Source organism: Macaca thibetana, chromosome 5 (genome assembly GCF_024542745.1).
Source record: "Macaca thibetana thibetana isolate TM-01 chromosome 5, ASM2454274v1, whole genome shotgun sequence".
Classification (NCBI taxonomy): domain Eukaryota; kingdom Metazoa; phylum Chordata; class Mammalia; order Primates; family Cercopithecidae; genus Macaca; species Macaca thibetana.
Genome location: NC_065582.1, coordinates 81,038,605 through 81,061,572, shown reverse-complemented (window position 1 = coordinate 81,061,572; position 22,968 = coordinate 81,038,605). Strand labels below are relative to the sequence as shown.

The following is a 22,968-nucleotide window of genomic DNA, read 5'->3' as shown; positions in this document are numbered from 1 at the left end:
TTCAGGGACAGTCACCACCAGACCCGACCCAACAAAGGGGCGTAACGGGACTTCGGGGCAAACTTCGGGTTCCGCACCCGCTTGCCCGCCAACCCCCTCCGCCAGGCAGCCGGCGCGTCTCCAGGTTCCGCCCGGGCGTCGCTGAATGGAGGCGGCGGGGAGAATGCGCGCGGCACAGCCAATCCGGGCGCGCTTCTACGGCCCCTGCCCGCCCCCGACCTTCCAGGGCACAGCAAGACACTGACGCCGCGGGGCAGGCAGCTGCGTGCGCGTCTCCTCCAGGCAGCAAGGGGAACCCGAGGCCGCCAGCGCCCCGACCATGTCCTCTCCGGGGCCGCCGCAGCCCCCCGCCGAGGACCCGCCCTGGCCCGCGCGCCTCCTGCGTGCGCCTCTGGGGCTGCTGCGGATGGACCCGAGTGGGGACGCGCTGCTGTTGTGCGGCCTCGTAGCGGTGCTGGGCTGGAGCTGGCTGCGGCGTCGCCGGGCGCGGGGCATCCCGCCCGGGCCCACGCCCTGGCCCCTGGTGGGCAACTTCGGTCACGTGCTGCTGCCTCCCTTCCTCCGGCGGCGGAGCTGGCTGAGCAGCAGGACTAGGGCCGCAGGGATTGATCCCTCGGTCGTCGGCCCGCAGGTGCTCCTGGCTCACCTAGCCCGTGTGTACGGCAGCATCTTCAGCTTCTTTATCGGCCACTACCTGGTGGTGGTCCTCAGCGACTTCCACAGCGTGCGCGAGGCGCTGGTGCAGCAGGCCGAGGTCTTCAGCGACCGCCCGCGGGTGCCGCTCATCTCCATTGTAACCAAGGAGAAGGGTGAGCGGGAGCGGGGGGCGTGGGGCGTGGGCTGTGGGTATGCGGATGCAGCGGATGAGTCTCCAGGTGCGCGGGGTCTGCAGTTCCTGTGCCCCTTCCGGCCGCGCGCCCCCAGCCTGCCTCACACCTGCATCCTGAACTAACAGGTGTTGCTGGCTGCGGCGCCTCTCCTTCCTGATGCCTTTAAGATCCCATCAAGTAGTGACGGACGCGTGACTTGTTCATACTCCAAGATCAGAAGTAGAAAAGTCATCCGGAGGTTGCGGGAGAATAATAGGGATAGCGGGAGGACAAGGTGGCAAGCCAGGTTCCATCTTTCCAAAAGTAGTCTTCCCTTCCACCAGCTGTGACCTCGGAGAGAAACTTTGGCCCCCATGTTAGAAAGAGGGAAGGATGTTCTTTTTACCTTGTGAGTTTCAAATGCAAGAATTTAAGATATTTTCCAATAAGATAAAAAGTCCAGAAAACACGGTAGAAGCCTATTACCAAATCTCAGGCGCTGGTTCATAGCCTCTGATTCCTGCGTATGGGAGTCTAAATTGGACATTTTTGCGGGTTGGAAAACGTGTTATCTGCTGCAATAAAATGTCCAATCTAACCTGTCTCTACCGTCCCCCTTTGTCTTATTGGCTGGCTTAGGTCTCTGACTTCTTTTCTGAGTCACTCCTATCCATCAGTCAGGTGTTAAATGCCTTTTCCTCGGGGAAGCCTTTTCTCACAGTCTCTCCAAGTAGGGTTGGCTCCCTTATTAGAACTAGGTCCCTTACCCAAGCACTTTTCCTTCACTGCACTTTTCAAAACTGAAGCTACATAACTTTATGACCTTGGGCCTGGATGTCAGTCTTCACCACTGTTCTGACATTTAGGAGGACAGAGTCATTACTGCCTGAAACATAGTAGGAGCTCAAGTATCTATTAAATAAATGAATGCTATTTCCTGTCCTTATGACATGGCAAAGAGAGATCTAGGCTTTTCAGAATCTGATAAAGCCAGAGTTTTGCATCAGGATTTTAAACGAAAAAGACAAATATTGTATGATCCACTTATATGAGGTGCCTCCTAGCATAGTGAAATTCATAGAGACAGAAAGTCTCAGTTTTGCAAGATGAAAAAGTTCTGTGGCTGGACAGTAGCAGTGGTTGCACAACAGTGTGAAAGTACCTTATGCCATTAATGTGTGCACTTAAAAATGGTTAAGATGGTAAATTTTATATGTATTTCACCACAATTTTTAAAAAAGAAAAGAAAAGCAGGTAGGTTTTCTCCAGGCAGCCATGAGCTCAGAAGAGAATTCTAGGTAGAAGCAGTATTACGAAAGCATGCAGTGGATGAGGTGTGAACTGTGACATTTGTTTTTCAGTGGGGCATTTGAAGTATTATGATCTTTATCTCTACTCATTTAAAATCCTTAGCATAATGTCTTAGAGTTCATCCATGTTGTGGCATGTGTGAAAATTTTCTTTTGAAGACTGAATAATATTCCATCATATGTACAATCATCCCTCCTTATCTGTAGGGGATTCCTTCCAGGACCTCCTGCGAATAACAAAACCCTAGGATGCTCAAGTCCCTGATATAAAATGGTGTAGTATTTGCATATAGCCTATGCATAGGGATCTTGGATACTTTAAATCATCTCTAGATTATTTATAATACCTACTACAATATAAATGCTTTGTAGATAGTTGTTATACTGTATTGTTTAAGGAATGACAAGAAAAAAAGTCTACACATTCAGTACAGATGCGGTTTTTTGATCTGCGGTTGGTGGAACCCACAGATGTGGAACCCATGAATGTGGAGGGTCGACTGTATATACCACATTTTGTTTACCCTTTCATCCATTGATAGACACTTGTGCCTCCACCTTTGGGCTATTGTGAATAATGCTGCTATGAATAGAAGGGTACAAATATCTGAGTCCCTAGGAGTTGCTTGATCATGTGGTAATTCTAGGTTTAATTTTTTGAAGAATCATCATACCATTTTCCAGTGAGTGCACCAGTTTACATTCACACAGGGGTCCCAATTTCTCCACGTCCTCACCAACACTTTTTTCTTTTTTTTCACACTTGCTTTTAAGATTGGGCTTAAATGTTACCTCTTTGAGAATGTGTACCCTGAGATGCTTCCCTACCCTGCAGAACGAGATTAACTTCTATGATACTATTGTTTCATTTTAAGACCTTCCCAGTCTCTTCTAATCAATCCATAAGTCTTATTGACTCCTACAGTAGATATGTGCTACATCCATCTACTTTTCTCCATCACTACTGCCAGCACCCTCATCCAAGCTACCATCATTTATTTATTTTTCTTTTTTTCTAAAGCTACCATCATTTCTAATCTGATACTTTAGAAGCCTCTTGACTAACCTTCTTGCTTCCACTCCAGATTTGCATCCACAGAGCAGCCAAAAGGATCTCTTACATAAACTATGAATCAAACCCTGTAGCTCTCTGGCTGAAACCAATTGCCTCCCCACTCCATACTTGACCTACTGTGGCCTGAAGGATCTGGCTGCTGCATTTCTCTTTTTCAGTTCTCCTTTCATTTGTACATTTCAACCTGGCCTTCCTACTCTAGACACACTAACCTGATTTCTGCCATGCCTGGGCCTGCCTCAAGGTACAATGTTTGTCTTCTTTGGGCCTGGAATAACTTCTTGCTTGACTGATTGCTTGTCATCCCTCAGGCCAATTGTTACCTTTCAGTGCTATATTGGTCAATGCCCAGTACCACCTCTTATTTTATCTCATTCATATTTTTCTCATTAAACACTGGGAAGTATAGTATTTAGCCTATTACCACCCCCACCTCTCAATGGAATGTGAGTTTCTTTAGGGCAGAGATTTTGTTCCTTTTGTTAACCACTGTATCCCTACTTCTTGGCACAGAATAGAGAACCAAAAGATGAATGAATTTGTGCATACAAGCATCTATTGATGTACGTATCACATTTTATTATAATTTGTTTTGTGTGTCTGTCTCTTCCTCTGGATTTCTTAAGGTAGGAATTAGATTTTCTTCTTTGAGATATTAACAGTATAGTTTCCAATTCTTAAAAAAACAGTTTATCACAGTGCTTCTTGGTGGCTGTTTGGTTGAGAATCTATAATAAGGTCATTTCTAAGCATTAGTTGGACACTGCTTACTATTAAATCTCTATTTAGAAAAGAGTGGGGAGCCTGGGGGCAATTTGGTGCTTCAGTAGTATCTCAACTCAAGTATTCCCCCAAGAGACAGGGTTTTCTTAGGCAATGCTGCTCTGGTATGTGTTGGGTGAATATGCTGTCAAAGAATTAATGAGAGAAATTTCAGTGGCTGGAGAAGGTGTTGACAAGATAATACAAGGCAAGAACCATGTGGCATAAAGAAAATGCTTGTGGACTTAACTTGGAATAAAGAACAGATCATCTGAATAAGAAAATGTAGCTAGCAGAGGATTTTTTAAATAGGACTTTTTCAAGGGTGAAGAATAAAAAGGGAGGGTGTGAATTTATTTCAAGATGATCATCAGAGGATGAAGGAGCAGATGAGTTGTGAGTGGACTTCCCAGATCAAGAAAGGGACAGCATTATCAGCCTGAAGAAGAAAGGTCACTGTGACTACAGTCAAGATGCTCAGCTCAGCAAGACTTGAGGATAGCTCAAACCATCTTTGGCTACTGTACCCAGTAGCAAAGAAGTAAATGTGATATTGTCCAGAAACAAGATGTGTAGGCCATAAGAGAAAAGAAATTATGTTAGGAATTAGAGGCCGATAACATTATTCAATATTTATTATTTTTTGAAAGAACTTTGCTGCTGAAGTTGATGAGAATAGCAGAGAAGAGTATGTTTCATAAACAGTGATGTGCGAAGAGAGGCTAGAAATAGTTGACTTAATACATTTGCTGAAAGTTCCAGATGTAGGAAGTTTATTTGTTATGTTTAAATTTTTCAAAATTTCATGATTAGACAAGTTGGTCGTCTTCTTAAGCCCATAAAAACTACAGTAAACTAGGTAGGCCATAAAGATGCTGTGTCCATCATTCTGATTGATTCTTTTCCTAAGCACAAAAAGAAAAGAAAACTACAAAATCAGAGCTAAGTCTACCAGAGGAGTGTTTCACTCTTAAGTGTGCTGCTAAGGTGTCCCCAAAAGTTTATGTATTAGAAACTTAATCCCTAATGCAATAGTGTGGAGAGATAGGAACTTAAAAGATGATTAGGTTATGAGAGCTCTGCCCTCATCAATGGATTAGTGCTGTTATCACCAGAGTGGGTTAGTTATTGTGGGAGTGGGTTTCTGATAAGAAGGATGAGTTTGGCCCCCTTTCTCTCTCTCTCTCTTTCATCCTCTCTTACACTTCTGCCTTCTGCCATGGGATGATGCAGCATGAAGGCGCTTGCCAGATGCCAGTGCTATCCTCTTGGACTTCCCAGCCTTCAGAACTGTAAGAAATAAATCTCTGTTCTTTATAAATTACCCAGCCTGTGGTATTCTGTTATAGCAACACAAAACAGGGTAAGACATGTGATCTGTTTCTTCTAAAAGGTTTGTATACATCACATTTTTATTTTAAAATATTCAAAGTAAAGCTCAAAGAACAGTATAAACTTGATTATCTGCAGCTCAGATCTGCTTCAGATTCATAAATAACACATAGCTTTATTTGGTATGTTCTTCTAAAACTTGCATATGTTGGATACTTAAAGTATCTTTCTCTAACTAGCTTTTGTTATTTAAAAGTGTTATGTTTTAACCATATTATGCAGTATTCCACTAAACAGAATGAATAAAATGGCATCAAATTCTCTATTTCACTGTTGATAAAAATTAGGTAAATTTTACATTTTTTTGCTCTTACCAACTATGCTACCACAAATGTTTGTAGGACACTAGTCATGAAAGTAGAAAAAGAAACACTGATTTGACTTGTAAAACCTGATATGGCTCAGATAATATCACTGGAGACTTGGAGCAAGAGTCAAAGCAAGTTGCAAAGCCATAAAAATAGAAGGTAAAACGAAATTTTGAAGAATTTTAAAAGTATGGGATAGATCAGTCTGATACATACCTCAAAGGACAACAAGATGCAAAATGAAATTAGGAAATGAAGATAAACAGAAAATGAAAGTTCATCTGGGGAATTTGAAAATGAATGAGGGAAACAAGTTAACTGAGTATGCAATAAAATAGGTATTTGAACTTATTTTGAAATAGTTATGCACTCACATTGAGATGGCCTGAATTCTCCCACTAATAGGAATACTTCTATGATCCCATGGAAGAAAAGGGTAAGTGTAATCAGTGTATGACACCCTCTCTGTTCAGTAGATAAAGACGTATATGTGGTCAATGTAGAATTGCTTCATGTTTAATGTATTTTGAGTATTTTTATTATAGTAGTATATGTTACTGGAAAACAAAACAAGGAAAACAAAAAAACGGACTGAAAATCATCTGTGATCAGCATTATTTTGAGATAGTATTGACATTTTCATGTATCACCTTCCAGTCTTTTTTCTACATGTACATGTATTTTTAGAAATATATTTGCCTCCTTAAAATGGAATAATTTTCATAATTTTAAAAATTGCTTTTTATCACTTAAAGTATTATGAAAATATTTTCATATTATTAAATATCCTCCTTTAAAGTTCTTAGGAGCTGTATAATATCCATTTGTGAGAATGTATCAATGTCAATTTAGTCCATCCTTTATTTGGTTTGAGTGGATTTTTATGTTTCCACTGCCTAGCACCTGTTCCTTGGACAAGAATACCCGCTTCTTCTGAGGAATTCTTTATTTCTGACCTCAATCCCTTTTGTTGATTGAACAGGAGATGCCATATCTTTACATGAACTTACCTTCTTGGCCACAGTGATAAGTTGAGGGACACACTGACCAAAAGTGGACTGATCAGAATTTCTAACCTTTTTGTAACTGGTTAATCTGTAGGCCAGGCACAGAACTCAATAATTCACAACTACACATCAAACCCTACATAATTTTGGGATAAGAATAGCATGACATAGTTAGAAACCTCAAGCCACAAAATAAATTTAAGGTATCTCAAGTTGGTATCACCGCAGGACACCCTACTGAAGCATTTGAATCCTTCCCCAGAATTTCTCAGGTTGAATCTAGAAAATAGAGGGCTTTTTCTTTTGGTGGTGAAACTGGGAAAATAGGCATCTCAGGATAGCTCATGTTTCATTGAAAAGCTGGTTTGCAGTTGGAAAGAATGAAGTCAGACAGAGAGGAGGGAAAAATAGATACAGGGAGAAAGAGTTCTGTGACATTTAGTACTCCCTGAGGTGGCAATACCCTTTCCTTCCTGTTGTTTCATTCCATAGCCTAACTGGCCTGTTCGATGAACTAGCTTTAGGGTATATTTTTGTTATTCTGAAGCAAAAGAGTCCTGATTTTTGCTTCCGAGCCATTTCGGTAGACAAAATGTTTCTAAAATACAAATATGGAGTTTAAAAATCGTTAGTAGATGGTAAGATCAAGGACCTAACAAAGGAAAAGTAATGTTTTTTGATAAAGAGGACAAAGCAGAGATGTTATATGTGATATATTAAATAAGGAGAGGGCCAGGCGCGGTGGCTCACGCCTGTTATCCCAGCACTTTGGGAGGCCAAGGCAGGTGGATCACCTGAGGTCAGGAGTTCAAGACCAGCCTGGCCAACATGGTAAAGCCCCATCTCTACTAAAAATACAAAAATTAGCCGGGCTTGGTGGCATGCGCCTATAGTCCCAGCTACTCAGGAGGCTGAGGCAGGAGAATCACTTGAACCCAGAAGGCGGAGGTTGCAGTGAGCTGAGATCGCGCCACTGCACTCCAACCTGGGTGAGAGAGTGCAGCTCCATCTCAAAAAAATAAATAAATAAAAATAAAGAGAGAGGGTAGGTGGGATTGGTATCAAATCCTAAAGCTGGTGTGGAAGACCATATCTATCCAAGAAAAGAGGAGGCCCACCAACACTTGGCCGCTGAATACTCTGCAGCAGAAGACTTGCTCATGGTTAAAGACAGGAGGAATGATTAAACTTTGGTAGCCTAGGAAATAGTTTATGGGCCTTTATTACACAAAAGGAGAGTTCTGGTTTCAGGAGTGGTTAAGACATTTCCACTCCTCCTTTGTCGCAACAATCACATACCATACCAGAGGGATGCTCAACAGAAGCACATACTCTATCTACATTGAAATGAAATGACACATCTACATTTCTGCACCATAACACCTGAAGACACAGTGGCTATAGGATTGGCAAATGACTTAATAGAGTGGAGGATGACTACACCTAAGCATCTACAGAGGGGAATGCCAGTGGAGTATGAGAGGATAGAATGAGAACTACTCCCCTAGTTTACCATGCAGAATCTCAAAAAGGGTTAGAAATTGGAGGTACCAGTGATCATAGGAGACAGAAATGAGCCAGTAGACTGAGAAGAAGGATAGTGTGAAATGCACATAAAATAAGATCAGGTCCTTATCACTGACCCCACCCCTGCAGAAAATAGTAAGTAGATGCTCTGGAGGGCCTTGGCTGGAGAATGGGGGTGGGGAAAAGATACAGCCTGGCAAAATGAAAAGTTGTTTCTAGACAAAGACAGAACTCTTGAAATGCTTCAACTGGGTGAAAGTTTGACAAAGAACACTCAACAACCCTAGCCACCAACAAAAGAAAACAAAGACGTTTGTCTGTCTTGGCCTGGACCTTGGCATAGAAAATGTTTTCCCACCCCCACTCTAAGCAGCAACTATATGCTTGACGCTGCCTTTCCTTTCCTTTTCTTTTCTTCTCTTTTCTTTCTTTTCTTTTCTTTCTTTTTCTTTTTCTTTTTTTTTTTGACAGAGTCTCACTGTGTCACCCAGGCTGGAGTTCATTGGCATGATACCGGCTTACTGCAGCCTTGACCTCCCAGGCTCAAGTGATCCTCTCACCTCAGCCTCCCGAGTAGCTGGAACTACAGGCTTGAGCCACCACACCCAGCTAATTAAATTTTTTTTTATTTTGTAAAGACAGGGTCTCACTGTGTTACCAAGGTGGTCTGGAACTCCTAGGTTCAAGCGATCCTCCTACCTTGGCCTCCCAACCTGCTAGGATTACAGGCATGAGGCACCATGCCTGGCAGATTTTGCTGTTTTAATGCAAAAACAGCCACAGAACATATGTAAACAAATTCATGTCACTCATGAACTGGCTGTGTTCCAGTTAAACTTTATTTATAGATCATGAAATTTGAATTTCTTTTTTGCCCCTTGATTTTACACTAAAGGAAAGATTTAAATTTCGTATGATTCTCACATATCACAAAATAATCTTTTGATTTTTTTTCAACCATTTATTAATGTAAAAACTAGTCTTGGCTCTCTGGCTGTACAAGGGTGGCAGGCTGGATTTGGCCTTTGGGCTGTAGTTTGCCAACCGCTCAACTAGACTTTAAGTAAGCATGTTAAAAATGTAAGAGTGAACATTCACCCTGTTTGTCTCAACAGGAAGATGAGAAGGAAGGGGGAAAAGAATGAGCAAAGCAGATAAACAAATCTCAAAATAGTATGTTAGAAATTAGTAATTAGAATAAATGTAAGAGGACTAAACTTACTGGCTAAAGGACAGCTTGCCAGAATGGATATTTTTTATATCCAATTATATGTTGTTTTAAGAGACATAATCTATCTTCCCCAAGAAAGAGACATTCCCCCAACATAAGGGTACAGAAAAGTTCAAAATGAAAAGGTGTTACAATACTAAGAAAATACTTTAAAAAGAAAAGCCGGTTCTTTTTTGACAAAAGGTACTCTAAATGATACTTTATTGTTAAGAAAAAGAGGGCATTCATGATAAACGGATCCATTTTTTAAAAATTTTAAAAACAGGAAGATAGAATTCTAAGCTTGAATGTACCTAACAATGTCATCTAATATATATTTAACAGCATATATATAAATATAAATCTGTATAGCTATATTGATATTTATCTACCTTTAGCAAAAACTTACAGAACTGTAAAGAGAAACTGATAAATCCACCATTATAGCAAAATAGCTTAATATAAGTATTTGGTTGAGAGATCAAATAGTTAAAAATTTGTTAAGGATACAGAAAATTTGGCTTTGACCGTTATCAAGCTTTCTCTATTGGACATAGAGAGAGGACATATTCCTCAAAATTACTTGGACATTCTTCTCAACTTTATTTAGAAATTTCATTGGCCACATACTAGGGTAAAAAAGCAAGCAAATGTCAAATATCAGCATAAGATAAACCAGGTAAGGTAGCAAAGAACACTTAAAATAGAAATTTTTTTGTTTTTGTTTTTGTTTTTGTTTTTTTTACTTAAAACCAAATAATGAAAAGACATGGAAACAAGACTGGTGGACTGCAGCTAGAGTAGTACCCAGACAGAGGCAAATGTAGAGCTTTAAATTATTTATTAAGATAGAGGTCTGACGATTAATGAGTCAGATTGCCAACGTTATAAATAAACCTAAAGGAAAAGAGAAACATGTTCCAATTTTAGACAAATTCTTTCAGAGACAAAGACTACACCCTGGCTTGCTTTAGGAGGCCAGTATATTCAAGACACATACAGCATGAGAAAGGAAACTTATAAGCCATTGTCATTCGTGAATATACTATTTTTTAAAAACTTACATTAGAAAACAAAATCTAGCAATTTTTTAAAGAAACTTAAAAACAAGCAAGTTTAGATTCTTTCTTAGATTACAAGTTCAATCATCATAAAGAAGGCAGTTTTCAAATTAATGTAGAAATTAAGTGTATCTGCATGAGAATGGAGACGTAGAAGCTACAAAGTGGGCATCCAAGCCAGGTTCTGCCAGCAGAAATTCTGCCTCTCCTGGGGTCTTGGTGGCCACATCCAGAGACAAACAGGCTCAGGGTGGGGATGGGGTCTGAGGGTGAACCCAAGCCCTCCCAGGAGACAACTTAGCTGCCAGACACCACCTATTAGGCTCCTCCACCCACTGCCTGCACCTCAGCAAACACCTCCTATGCTCCGTGGATCCCCCAGACCTCTGTCTTTAAAAAAAAAAAAAAGAAAAAAAGAAATTAATTGCAGTTCCAACCAAATCCCTAAATAAGTTTGAGAAATTGATTTTGAAGTTTTTGAAACAGTTTTTAAAAAGAACGAGGTTTTGTAGGGAAGAGGGGACTTCCCTATTCGATATAAAAATTAAAGTCTATTTATATCTTATTATAAGGTAACAGTAGTTAAGACAATGTGCTTTGAGCACAGTAATAAATACATAGACCAATATAACCAACTAGAAAGCCTGTCAACTGGCCCACCCCTATAAAGGAAATGTTTGTCAGGGACAGCATTACAGATTGGTGGTTTTGTGAGGTGGAGTGAGGACCCTTTGACAAATCATACTTGAACAATAGGTTGTCTACATATGGAAAAAATGTTTGGATTCCTACCTCACAATAGGTAGGAATACCTAACACAAATATCAATTCCAGGTAGATTATAGAAACTTAAATGTGAAAATTTAAAATTTTTACAAGAAAATAGAGAATGTGTTTATGAACCCATGGTAGGAGGAGATTTCTAAAATAAGATATGCAGCACAAATCAAAGGATTGATAAATACAACTATATTTAAAACTTCTGCTTAACAAATACCACTTAGAAAGTAAAAAAATCACATGATAAAAGATCTGCTATGCATTTCAAATATATAAGAAAAAATTGCACAGTAGATAAATGCAAATTACAGAATAGGAAATCTGGCCAATAACTATATAAAAAGCTGCTCTGACCCACTGGTAACAATCAGAGAAATGCAAATAAAAATCACATGAGATACGTTCCAGGCTTCTGTTGACAAAACTAAAAACATTGACAAGTATCAAGTGAGGGCAACTATTCTGAACAAATGAGAACATTTAAACACTTCTATGAATACATTTTCAGAGTACTCTCCACTTCAGAGAGTAATCTGCAATATCTAGTCATACTGAATATGTACATATCTTATGACTCATCAGTCAGTCCAGTCTTAGCAATGTCTTTAAAATTCTGAGGAAGTCCAATGGTAGAATAAATAATCACGCGTAATCTTTAGAAATTCGCCTCCCATGCATCCTTTCTCAGAAGCTACTAGAGGATGTGCTTCAGCAAAATGAGGGAGTAAAACAAAGAGGAAGAAATATAATTCAGGAAATGGGTTCTGATACAGAAGAGTCTAAGAAAATTCCCAAATAATGACTAATAGAAGTCATAGCACCTGAACCAAAGGCCTACAGAGCAACCACTGCAGATCTGAGCAGACATTTGGAAGATTCCAACAAGGAAAGTGGAACTGATAAATTGTCTGATACGTTTGACTGCATGGATGTTTACATTGAAAGACATTTTGTAGGGATATGAGAAAATTTAACCACAGAGCAGGGTCTTTATTTCATTTGCAGCTGTATCTACTGCACCCCCATGCCTGGCACATAGTAAGAATTCAGAAGTAATGTGGGAAGGAAGAAGAGCTAGCCAAAATGATAGAGTATACCATGGAAAATAGGATGAAATAGGTGACAGAAAACAAGGAATATTTGAGAACAATCTGATATATCTGGGAGCAATTTTGTGGGGTTTGATGGTGGGATGTATAAGTGAAAATCAAATAGGATGTAGTTGTGGATGACCTTAACATGTTCATATGTTTTAAAATCAGGGCTGCTGCCAATAACACATTTTAGATTACCTGCCAGTTATCAGATTCCAAATTTTGATGTCCAATAGTTCTAATCTAGTTGGGCTGTTCATTTAGTCAGCTAATACTTAACAACCTCTCCTATGTACCAAGCACTATGCCAGAAGCTGGATTTTAATGGTGAGCACTATGAGATATGGTCTCTGCCCTCATTTTAATCTGTTGCTATAGTTATCCTTCAGTTCAGAATGTTTAGAATATAAGTGTTTAGAATATGGGGATATATAGCCTGAAATATTTATTGTCTTTTTTTCTTTGTTTAGAGGCAGGGTCTTTCTCTGTCACCCAGGCTGGAGTGCAGTGGCATGATCATAGTGGACTGCAGCCTCCAACCCCTGGGCTCATGTGATTCTCTGACCTTAGCCTCTTCAGTACCTGGGGCTTACAGATGCATGCCACCATACCTGGCGAATTTTTTTTTTTTAGAGATGGGGTCTTGTTCTGTTGCCCAAGCTGGTCTTGAACTCCTGGATTCAAGCAGTCCTCCCACCTCAGCTTCCCAAATCTCTGGGATTATAGGCAAGAGCCACTGTACCTGTCCACCTGAGAAATTTTCTAAGCCTGGATTCACTCTTATGAAATGTAATACTTTGAAATGCACACTAACTTTGGAAAAGGAAACTCATTGCTTTTCATTTCACCAGGAGTTACTATCTATAATAATAAGCTTTAGAGCAAATTCTCCTAATTTAATTAGATATGATTTTTGTTATTAGAAACACATACTATCTTGATAACTAAATTTTGCCAATCATTTTTCTTGACTAGTGGTCTTTATCTATATATGAGGAGTTTTCCATAAGTGACTTGAAAAATACAGAATGCACTCCATGGTAGGTCTGTTTAGTGTTATCAGGAATGCTGTTTCTCATCTTCCTTTCTTGGTGTCCCTTTGCAGGGGTTGTGTTTGCACATTATGGTCCCATCTGGAGACAACAAAGGAAGTTCTCTCATTCAACTCTTCGTCATTTTGGGTTGGGAAAACTTAGCTTGGAGCCCAAGATTATTGAGGAGTTCAAATATGTGAAAGCAGAAATGCAAAAGCATGGAGAAGACCCCTTCTGCCCTTTCTCCATCATCAGCAATGCCGTCTCTAACATCATTTGCTCCTTGTGCTTTGGCCAGCGCTTTGATTACACCAATAGTGAGTTCAAGAAAATGCTTGGTTTTATGTCACGAGGGCTAGAAATCTGTCTGAACAGTCAAGTACTCATGGTCAACATATGCCCTTGGCTTTATTACCTTCCCTTTGGACCATTTAAGGAATTAAGACAAATTGAAAAGGATATAACCAGTTTCCTTAAAAAAATCATCAAAGACCATCAAGAGTCTCTGGATAGAGAGAACCCTCAGGACTTCATAGACATGTACCTTCTCCACATGGAAGAGGAGAGGAAAAATAATAGTAACAGCAGTTTTGATGAAGAATACTTATTTTATATCATTGGGGATCTGTTCATTGCTGGGACTGATACCACAACTAACTCTTTGCTTTGGTGCCTGCTGTATATGTCACTGAACCCCGATGTACAAGGTAATTAATAGGTGTTTCCTTTGTTCATGGCAAAACCAGGTAATTTAAATCAGGATTAGCAACCTCAGTGATCTGGTGGCTCCTAACACTGAGCAGTGTCTTCAGGCTGGCAAACAAATACTTGCAACTCACAGGGAGTTGGTAAGATGTTAACAGTGAAACCCAAGTTTCTAGATAGTAGGACTGAGGTCATAACTTGCTTACCCCTGCTTAAATCTCTATGGGTTTGATTCTGTGTGAAATATATGATCGTGAAAGACCTTTAGAGAAGAACATTCTAGAGCTGAAGGGAATCATAATGCTGATCTGAACATATCTTGTTTTTTTGAAATTGGAGAACAAAGGCTCAGAGAAGTTGTGTGACTTTCACAAGGTCACACAGCTAGTTCTACCACCTCAGTCCCAATAGATACTGAAAGTCCATGGCAGTTCAGAGTAGAAGAATACAGGGAGGATGGTGTATTATTAGTTTCTGTTGCTGTTATAACAAATTACCACAAACTGAGTGGCTTAAAACAACACAAGTTTCTTAAGAGTTCTATACATTGTAAGTCTGATATATGTCTCATTGGGCTGAAAATCAGGACGTTGACAGGGCTGCATTCCTTTCTGGAGGGTCTAAAGAAGAATCAATTTCCTTGCTGTTTTTGGCTTCCACAGCTCATGGCTTCCTCCTTCTGTCATTGAAGGCAGCAGTGTTGCATCTCTCTGACCATTCGTTCATAGTCACATCTTTCTCTGACTCTGAACTCAACTGGGAAAGGTTATCTGACTTAAAAACCCATGTTCTTAGATTGGGCACACCCAAGTGACCCAGGATAATCTTCCCATCTCTATGTCTTTAATTACATCAGTTTAGTCCCTTTTGCCATGTAAGGTATTATGTTTACAGACTCCAGGGCATTGGGGTGTGTACATGTATGGGCCCTTATTCTGCCTACTATAGATGTGATTATACCTACCTGTATTAGTTAATTATTGCTGGGTAGCAAACTACCCCAAAATTTGCTACCTTTACAAAAACCACCACCATGTATTATCTCCCAGTTTCTGAGGGTCAAGAATCCAGGAATGACTTCCAGTTTAGGGTTTCTCATGAAGTTAGAGTTAAGATGTTGGCTGGGTCTGCAGACTTGACTGAGACTAAAGAATCCAGGTCCAGGGTGGCTATCCATATGACTGTTGGCCAAGTTCCTTACCACTCTGACCCTTCCATAAAGCTGCTTCACTTCCCCAAAACTGAGCAACCTGAGAGAGAGAGAGAGTGGCAAAGATGAGGAGCCACAGTGTCTTTTATAATCTGATCTCAGAAGTGACATGTCCTCACTTCACCCTTAGTCTCTTGGTCACATAGACCAACTTGGTACAGAGTAGGAGGGGACTGCACAAGGATATAAACCACAAGAACAGGGAATATTGGGGGCCACCTTAGGCTATCACATGTTGTCTCAGTCTACTTAGAGAGTCAATCCCATGTTCATATGAGAGTATGACTTAGGATGCTCCTGAATCCAGAGTGCTCTGTATGTTACTATCCTACTTCTAAGTCACAGGGTAGCACAGGTACCCTGGGGCTAGCTGTCTCTACTTGAAATGTCTGACAAATGCTTCACCTTTATTGAGGCAGAGTCAGGCCTGAACTGCTAACTGACCAGTTAGGTATTAGCGGTGATGGAAAGTATGCAGAGGAGGGCAGGTTCAACTCTCTCCCACGCTTATCTTCTGGTTTATTCTTCCCTTTTTACGTAGAGAAGGTTCATGAAGAAATTGAAAGGGTCATTGGTGCCAACCGAGCTCCTTCCCTCACGGACAAGGCCCAGATGCCCTACACAGAAGCCACCATCATGGAAGTGCAGAGGCTAACTGTGGTGGTTCCGCTTGCCATTCCTCATATGACCTCAGGGAACACAGGCAAGTCCAGGGTCTTCCTCTTTGAATGCCCGTGAGGGAAGCAGGGCCCTCTAATCCAGGGTAGTTGAGGTGAGGGGTGTGGTGACTGTTGTCTAGCTTGATCCTTCTAAAGATTTAGTATTGTGTCCTAGATAATAAAATGTCTAGGGAATGTTCAGCCCTCTGCTGTGCATCACTGGTTGTACTAGAATTCTACCACTGCTTAGTTTTACTAGTAGCTCTATAGCATTCAGAACATGCACACTTATACTGGCAAAACAAATAATGTCGAAATTTAAATTGGCTATGTTGGCAGAAAAAGCTCCAGAATTGACAAAGGCAACTCTCCCTCCTTTTCATGGAGGTCAGAAGAGCTAATCTAAATGTGGATTAAGGATTTTGCCTGAAAATTACCTTACTTCAACTTTTAAAATTCTGCAGCTGAAGCATAAATATTAAATAATTAGAAGGCTGGGCATGGTGGCCAACACCTGTAATCCCAGAATTTTGGGAGGCCGAGGTAGGCGGATCACTTGAGGTCATGAGTTCGAGACCAGCCTGGACAAGATGATGAAACCCCATCCCTACCAAAAATACAGAAATTAGCCAGGCATGGTGGTGCACAACTGTAGTCCCAGCTACTCAGGAGGCTGAGGCAGGAGAATCGCTTGGACCTGGGAGGTTGCAGTGAGCTGAGATTGTGCCATTACACTCTAGCCTGGGTGACAGAGCAAGACTCTGTCTCAAAAAAAAAAAAAAAAAAAAAAGGTCAGGCGCAGTGGCTCACACCTGTAATTCCAGCACTTTGGGAGGCCCAGGAGGGTGGATCACTTGAGGCCAGGAGTTGAAAACAAGCCTAGCCAACATGGCAAAAACCCATTTCTACTAAAAATACAAAAATTAACGGGGCGTGGTGGCACACTCCTGTAGTCCCAGCTACTCAGGAGCTGAGGCAGGAGAAGAATCACTTGAACCCCGAGGCAGAGGTTGCGGTGAGCCAAGGTCATGCCACTGCACTTCTGCACTTCAGCCTGGGTGACAGAGTGAGACAGCCTGTCTCAAAAAAAAAAAAAGAATAGAAAAGCCCATCTTATTCTAAAGTCACCTGTTTCAGCCTCTCACCTACAGTGAAATATGTCTATTTGGTCATGTCCAGACTCTCTTTAAACATCCCTATTAACAAGGAATTTACCTCTGGAGTCAGCCCATAGTGTAATGGGCTTGATTTAGTTTTAAGACAGTTATAGCATGCCATTGCTTATAAATGACATTGGATCACTTAACAGGTTTTTTTTTTTTTTTTTTGGTACAAGTTAGATAGACCGTGTTTATAGTATCTTTTGGGCATTGTTTAAAGTGCATATTGACTTGTCAGCTAGTAAAAGCCAGGGTTGGCTTCCCTGTGTATCTCTTTATCTTAGTTTACCTCCTCACTACATTGTTGTACATAAATGACCCTGTAAACTAAGTTTTATACATATTGGGAATTTTAATTTTTAGGGAAAGTTTACTTGAAATGCCCTATTGTTTTTGTTTTAGTGTTTTATCTTCATTGTAATGTTTTTATGGTTTTATGTATTAATTCAGCATTCATTGCAACATTGCCTGCTCCCTGTCTCAGGTGGGTCCTGGGATGGTGCAGGGAGAGGGATGCCAGTTGACAAGATCATATCCCTGCCCTCAAGTACCTCACAGTTTGGTCTCAGCCAATTAAAGTGCTAGGTATATAACTACATTTTTTTTTTCCAGATAATGATGTTTAGGGAGAACTACTAGTAAAAGCATACTGAATAACACCCATATGTTGTCTTTTGTTTTAGTGCTCCAAGGGTATACCATTCCTAAAGGCACATTGATCTTACCCAACCTGTGGTCAGTACATAGAGACCCAGCCATTTGGGAGAAACCGGAGGATTTCTACCCTAATCGATTTCTGGATGACCAAGGACAACTAATTAAAAAAGAAACCTTTATTCCTTTTGGGATAGGTCAGTTACACTTTTTTAAACTGTGTAATTTTTAAAAGAAGTAGAACTAAAACAATATTTTATTATTTCATGTTGTTTTAAAAATGTTTATTTCTTGGCAAGTTAATGTAAGAGAAGGGATCAATAATTTAGATAAGGCATCTCCTCTATGTTCACTTCAGATTTTAATAAAGCAGTTGGTTTTAAATCTCTAAATTTGATTAGAAATTTTACTTTCAGGGCTGATCAGGTAATTTTGGGGGGTCCCAGGGAGCTACTGAAGTTAAGAGCAATTTCTGATCTGGTCTGGTGGGTAAGAGGATGGGTTCTCTAATCTCAACAGTTCCTCTTTTAGGTTCCTAGATTAGGAACATAGGATTCTTTCTGTGGAAAAAGGGAGGCTCTAGGGATGCTTAATCTGAATTTTTTTTGCCTTAATCTTCCAGGTAAAAGTGAAGGAAAGAGGCAAGTAGGCACAGAAGAGACAGGGTAGCTGCCACATTGGATCCGTCTCTAGTTCCTGTCTAGAATGAGGATAGGTCTTTATGAGTAGGAGTTAAAATGTGTATTTGATATGTAAAAATTCTGATCAGCATATGCTGTGGGAGGCTATGTAGTATAAATGGCAATTTGATTTAAAAACTCCATCTGCATTTAGAATACTCAATTTAGATATTTCCTATAAATTTGTACTTTTTGAAACAGGAGAAGGAATGGTGTTATAATCCTTCATTTTTTTCTGATCTCATTTTTAGGGAAGCGGGTGTGTATGGGAGAACAACTGGCAAAGATGGAATTATTCCTAATGTTTGTGAGCCTAATGCAGAGTTTCGCATTTGCTTTACCTAAGGATTCTAAGAAGCCCCTCCTGACTGGAAGATTTGGTCTAACTTTAGCCCCACATCCATTTAATATAACTATTTCAAGGAGATGAAGAGCATCTCCAAGAAGAGATGGTAAAAAGATATATAAATCTTTCTAAGCAGATTCTTTCTACTGCAAGGGACAGTGAATCCAGCAACTCAGTGGATCCAGGTTGGGCTCAGAGAGATCAGAAGGAGGGTAAAGCATACTGGGAGCTTTCATCTTGGAGGATTCCTCAGCAGGATGCTTCAGCCATTTTAGTAATGCAGGTCTGTGATTTGGGGAATAGAAACCAAAGTACCTAGGAAACAGGAGATCTGGATTTTACTTGCAGTGGCTTCCACCAATGGGCCGATCTTCTCATTTCTCAGTGCCTCAGACATCCCATATGTAAAATGAGAGTAATAAAACTTGGCTTCTCTCTACCTCTCAGCACTAATGATGGTCAAATGCCTTACATCTTTTCTGGTATCTCTAAAATGCTGTTAAGCTCTGGAGAAGATATTCAGGAGAAGATCTATCAGCTGGCTTTTAAAGACCTGTGACAACATGAAAGTGGTGTTCAGCCTGTAATGCTTTGTCAGAGATGGGTGTGGATTTAGGTTATAATGGGGGAGAACTTTTCTCAGCACAGATTCTATGCCAGCTTCTTTGGGCTTGTTCTGTTATTATCTTTTTGTTTATGATTTTAGTTTTTACTTTTTGTAGATGTGGGATGAAGTGGGCTCTGTCATGTATATTGAGGAAAAAAGAAATTATAATTTTAAAAAATCCCTTGTAGGATTATTGTATAAATTTATATGTCTACCTTCTATTTCAACTACAGGAGCAGTGAGCCTTGCTAAAGAAGTAGCTTCATGGCAGAATTCCTTTCTACTGAGTTATTTGCAAAGATGCAGCTCGGCCTTTTTACTTAAGGCCTGAATGGTGAGCTTGGGGATTTTGATGCTGGGACTCATCAGGAAAGGATTCTGCTTTCAAACTATACTGAACATTCCTGTCCTAGCCTCCCTGCCACCAGGCCCAATGTATCTGATCCTTGAATACACTCTCAAAGAATTCACTCTCTTTTTATTAAGAGAACTAAATTGTTTCTAAATGTAGAAGGTTCCTCTGGAAGAACAGTTTTCAGCAGGGGTGGTAACCCCTTCAGCAGGAGTTTGGAAATGTGTGGGTTTGTTTCTTGGTTATCATAATGATGGGGGTGCTACTGGCCTTCTGCTGCCATGGGACCAGGAAGCTAAATGTCAAGGTAGTCCTATACAGTGAAGAATTGTCCTGCTCAAGATGCCAGGATTTCCCCCAGTGAGAACATGCTCCAAAGAATGACCACCCCTTTCTTTTATTCTCCCACAGTGCTCCATGTACAGAAGCAAGCATAGTAGTAATATGAGCAACCATATTCCTGAACCTTTCCTCATGCTGGCTCTACACTTAATCCTTTACTTGTATATTTCTGTAATTCTTACAGAAATTCTATTAAGAGGGTGGCATACTGTAGTGGATGACGCTGAGGCTTAGAGAAGGTAAGGCACAAAGTTAAAAAGTAACATCACTGGGTTTCAAACCTACTGGTCTCTGTGACTAAAGAACACTTGCAGAATCACTTCTTGATTCTGCCACCACTTGATCCCATAACAGGCTACCCCTTGGCCTCATGCTGGAGTTGTGTGTGTCCGTCTCCATCCCAGGCTGAGCTCCTTGAGGTCAGGATGTCATGCTGTTTGCCTCCCTCACAGTGCCTTGGTCTTAGTGGATGCCCAGTCATCTTGTGAAGGACTTTTAAGAAGTGTACTTAAGAGAAAAATCCTACCTTATTTGAATAATTACAAGTCATATTTTTGTTGTTTAAAGGTGATAAATCAGTGTATGTTATTTGTTAATGTCCATTAAAGCCAGTTTTTTAAAAATCACCGGACTTTTGTGTTTATCATTTCAAACAACCATTTTAAACAAACTTAGAACGATGCCTTAGCTGTTTATATCTAACAGAATGTAAGCTCCCACCACCTGAAGACTGGGCCATATCCAGGGACCTCTCATTCACTTTCCTAAAGGAGAGAAGCAGCTACTGCTGTTCCTACTGATAGAGAAGAGGGCGAGAAAAGATCCAGAATGGTTGTTACTTCGGGAATTAAACGAAAGATGAAACCCTGAACTTAAACACTTCTGTCTGACTGGCCTCCTGTGACTGATCATCCTTCTTTGCTCTGTTTTCCAGATAAATGGAGATACCAGATCTCCCCAGCCTCTGACTTCATCTGCCGTTAGCCATACTCTGTGTAGTTAGATCTCAGTCTGGGAATGGCATTCCAGGGCAATTGTGAACATGAGGCTAGATTTTCCTTTGATTTAGCACATGCCTAGGCAAACTTTTGCAAGCTCAAAAAATGAAAATAATATCTGCTTAATCAAAACAATCAGAGGAAGAAGAAAAGATATTTTAAAATAATTGACTGATTTTTGGCTCTACATTCTTTATCTACCATACTGCTCTTTTCCTTTTTAAAAATATTAAGCACTTTCAATATAGATAAATGAAATGCAGGCTAATCTTTAGGTGTCTTAAGAATTTTTGCTTTTTGAAAAAGAAAAGCTAATAGCCTAACTGCAGAGGAACTGAGTGGATGAGGCGGCTGATGTATAGATTTTTAGATGAGATGATACAGTGTGGATTACAATGCACCTTGGGCAGGACAGTTTGTTCTTGATATGGAATTCATATGCTTTTGAATCGTACTAATAACTCAGCATTAACAAGTGTATTACTCCTTAAATTCTACAGGCATTTTCAATATTCCTAACCAAAGAGTTTATAGCTTACTTGAGAAGAAGTCTGTTCTTGGAGAGATGTTGAAATTAGATGTTTATTAAACTTTAAAATATAATGCCTTAAGCTATAGCACTTTAAAAAATCTTTACATATAAATTGCTAAAAGGACTGTTAATGCTTTTCTCAGACATGTTGACATTTTACAATTTTGTACATCATGGTTTATTTGAAATGAAAAACTGTACTTTGTTTTATAAGTCTACCTAATATCTCATTTTTGGTTCTCATCTTTAGCACAGTTTTGATGCTTTTATTAAACTATTTTAACTGAGAAAGTGTCATGTCTGGGTTTTTTTTGTTTTGTTTTAATTGCTATACAAAATTTTGTTTTCCAGATGTCAAGTTAATGAAAAAAGAAAATAGGCCTCCAAAGACAGATGTTCACAATAGAATGTAAGCATGGTCCTTAGAAACAAGGGTAATTCTTTTAAAATTTCCCTGCGGAGTGAAGTTCTTAGAGGACTGCATCACCGCCCAGGTGTCTTATATTCCCTGTGGAAGCCCAGCATGAGTTGAGAGGAGATGGGCCCACATAAGCCTGCTGTGGCCAGGTATTGAGTGCTGGTCTCACATTTCCCAGCTCAGGAAAAAGAACTTTTTCATACTTGAACCCTATTTTGCCTGTGGAGGGACCCCCTGCCAGTTTTTTCCACAGCCTACTCTTCTTCCTGAAGTCACAGCTCAGACAGCATCTCCTCAGAGAGGTCACCCACCGTGACATCCAAAGTGGTCTTTCCTGAGAACTCCCTAATCTCATCACCCAGTTTATTTCCTCCAGAGCTGTCATCACTAACTGCAACTACCTTGTTTACTTAAACCTTCTGTTTCTATCATCTCTCTCATCTCCACTCCATGAGGATGTCAGGGACTAACTGTATCTGATACCTTACCAAGAGTGGATGCCTTATGCAGAGCAGGCATCAGTAAGTATGTTGGGCAAATGAAGAATTAAGTGAGTTTGATGGAAGGTGATTATTTGACCCTTTAGGCTAGAGAGGAGATGATACAAGCAAACCTGTCATTGTTTTCTGTCTGCTTCCTTAGTGACTGTGCCTGTGCCACCAGAGTATGAGTTTTAGTGAAATAACAGTAGTGAAACAAGAGGAACACTGAATAATGTGGCACCCTCAAATCTTCAGTTTTGCTGCATTGTTTTTAGAAACCAAATTCATTTAAGTAGGGTATTTGTTCATTAGTAAATTTGGTATTATCATGATTGAAATGATAATACTTTTATATTCTTTTATTTATTTTTTTGAGACAGGGTCTCACTCTGTTGCCCAGGCTAGGGTGGCATGATCACGCCTCACTGCAGGCTCAAGTGATCCTCCCACCTCA

The 22,968-nt window shown here is 40.2% G+C and overlaps 1 protein-coding gene across 3 annotated transcripts; it reads left to right on the top strand.

The window, feature by feature from the left end:
- Nucleotides 1–2: 2 nt before the first annotated feature.
- Nucleotides 3–21,901, top strand: LOC126954930 (cytochrome P450 2U1). Of its 3 annotated transcripts, none has more exons than XR_007725761.1 (6): nucleotides 3–809; nucleotides 13,441–14,076; nucleotides 15,826–15,987; nucleotides 17,787–17,954; nucleotides 18,689–19,066; nucleotides 19,624–21,901. XR_007725761.1 is itself a non-coding variant. In XM_050791007.1 (6 exons), exons 1-5 carry the CDS (start codon nucleotides 320–322, stop codon nucleotides 18,865–18,867), a joined length of 1,635 nt encoding a protein of 544 aa, XP_050646964.1. In that variant the 5' UTR covers nucleotides 3–319; the 3' UTR covers nucleotides 18,868–18,889; nucleotides 19,624–21,901. The 3 variants fall into 3 exon arrangements, 2 of the variants coding, with proteins under 2 accessions (XP_050646964.1, XP_050646962.1); XM_050791007.1 differs by having other exon boundaries at nucleotides 18,689–18,889; XM_050791005.1 differs by having other exon boundaries at nucleotides 18,689–21,901.
- Nucleotides 21,902–22,968: the final 1,067 nt, after the last annotated feature.

Excerpts from the sequence above, each read along its gene's own strand:
- LOC126954930 (XM_050791007.1), top strand. The coding sequence starts at position 320 with ATGTCCTCTCCGGGGCCGCCGCAGCCCCCCGCCGAGGACCCGCCCTGG. Across the intron at positions 14,077-15,825 it reads ACTGAACCCCGATGTACAAG|AGAAGGTTCATGAAGAAATT; the intron begins GTAATTAATAGG and ends CTTTTTACGTAG. Across the intron at positions 17,955-18,688 it reads CTTTATTCCTTTTGGGATAG|GGAAGCGGGTGTGTATGGGA; the intron begins GTCAGTTACACT and ends TCTCATTTTTAG.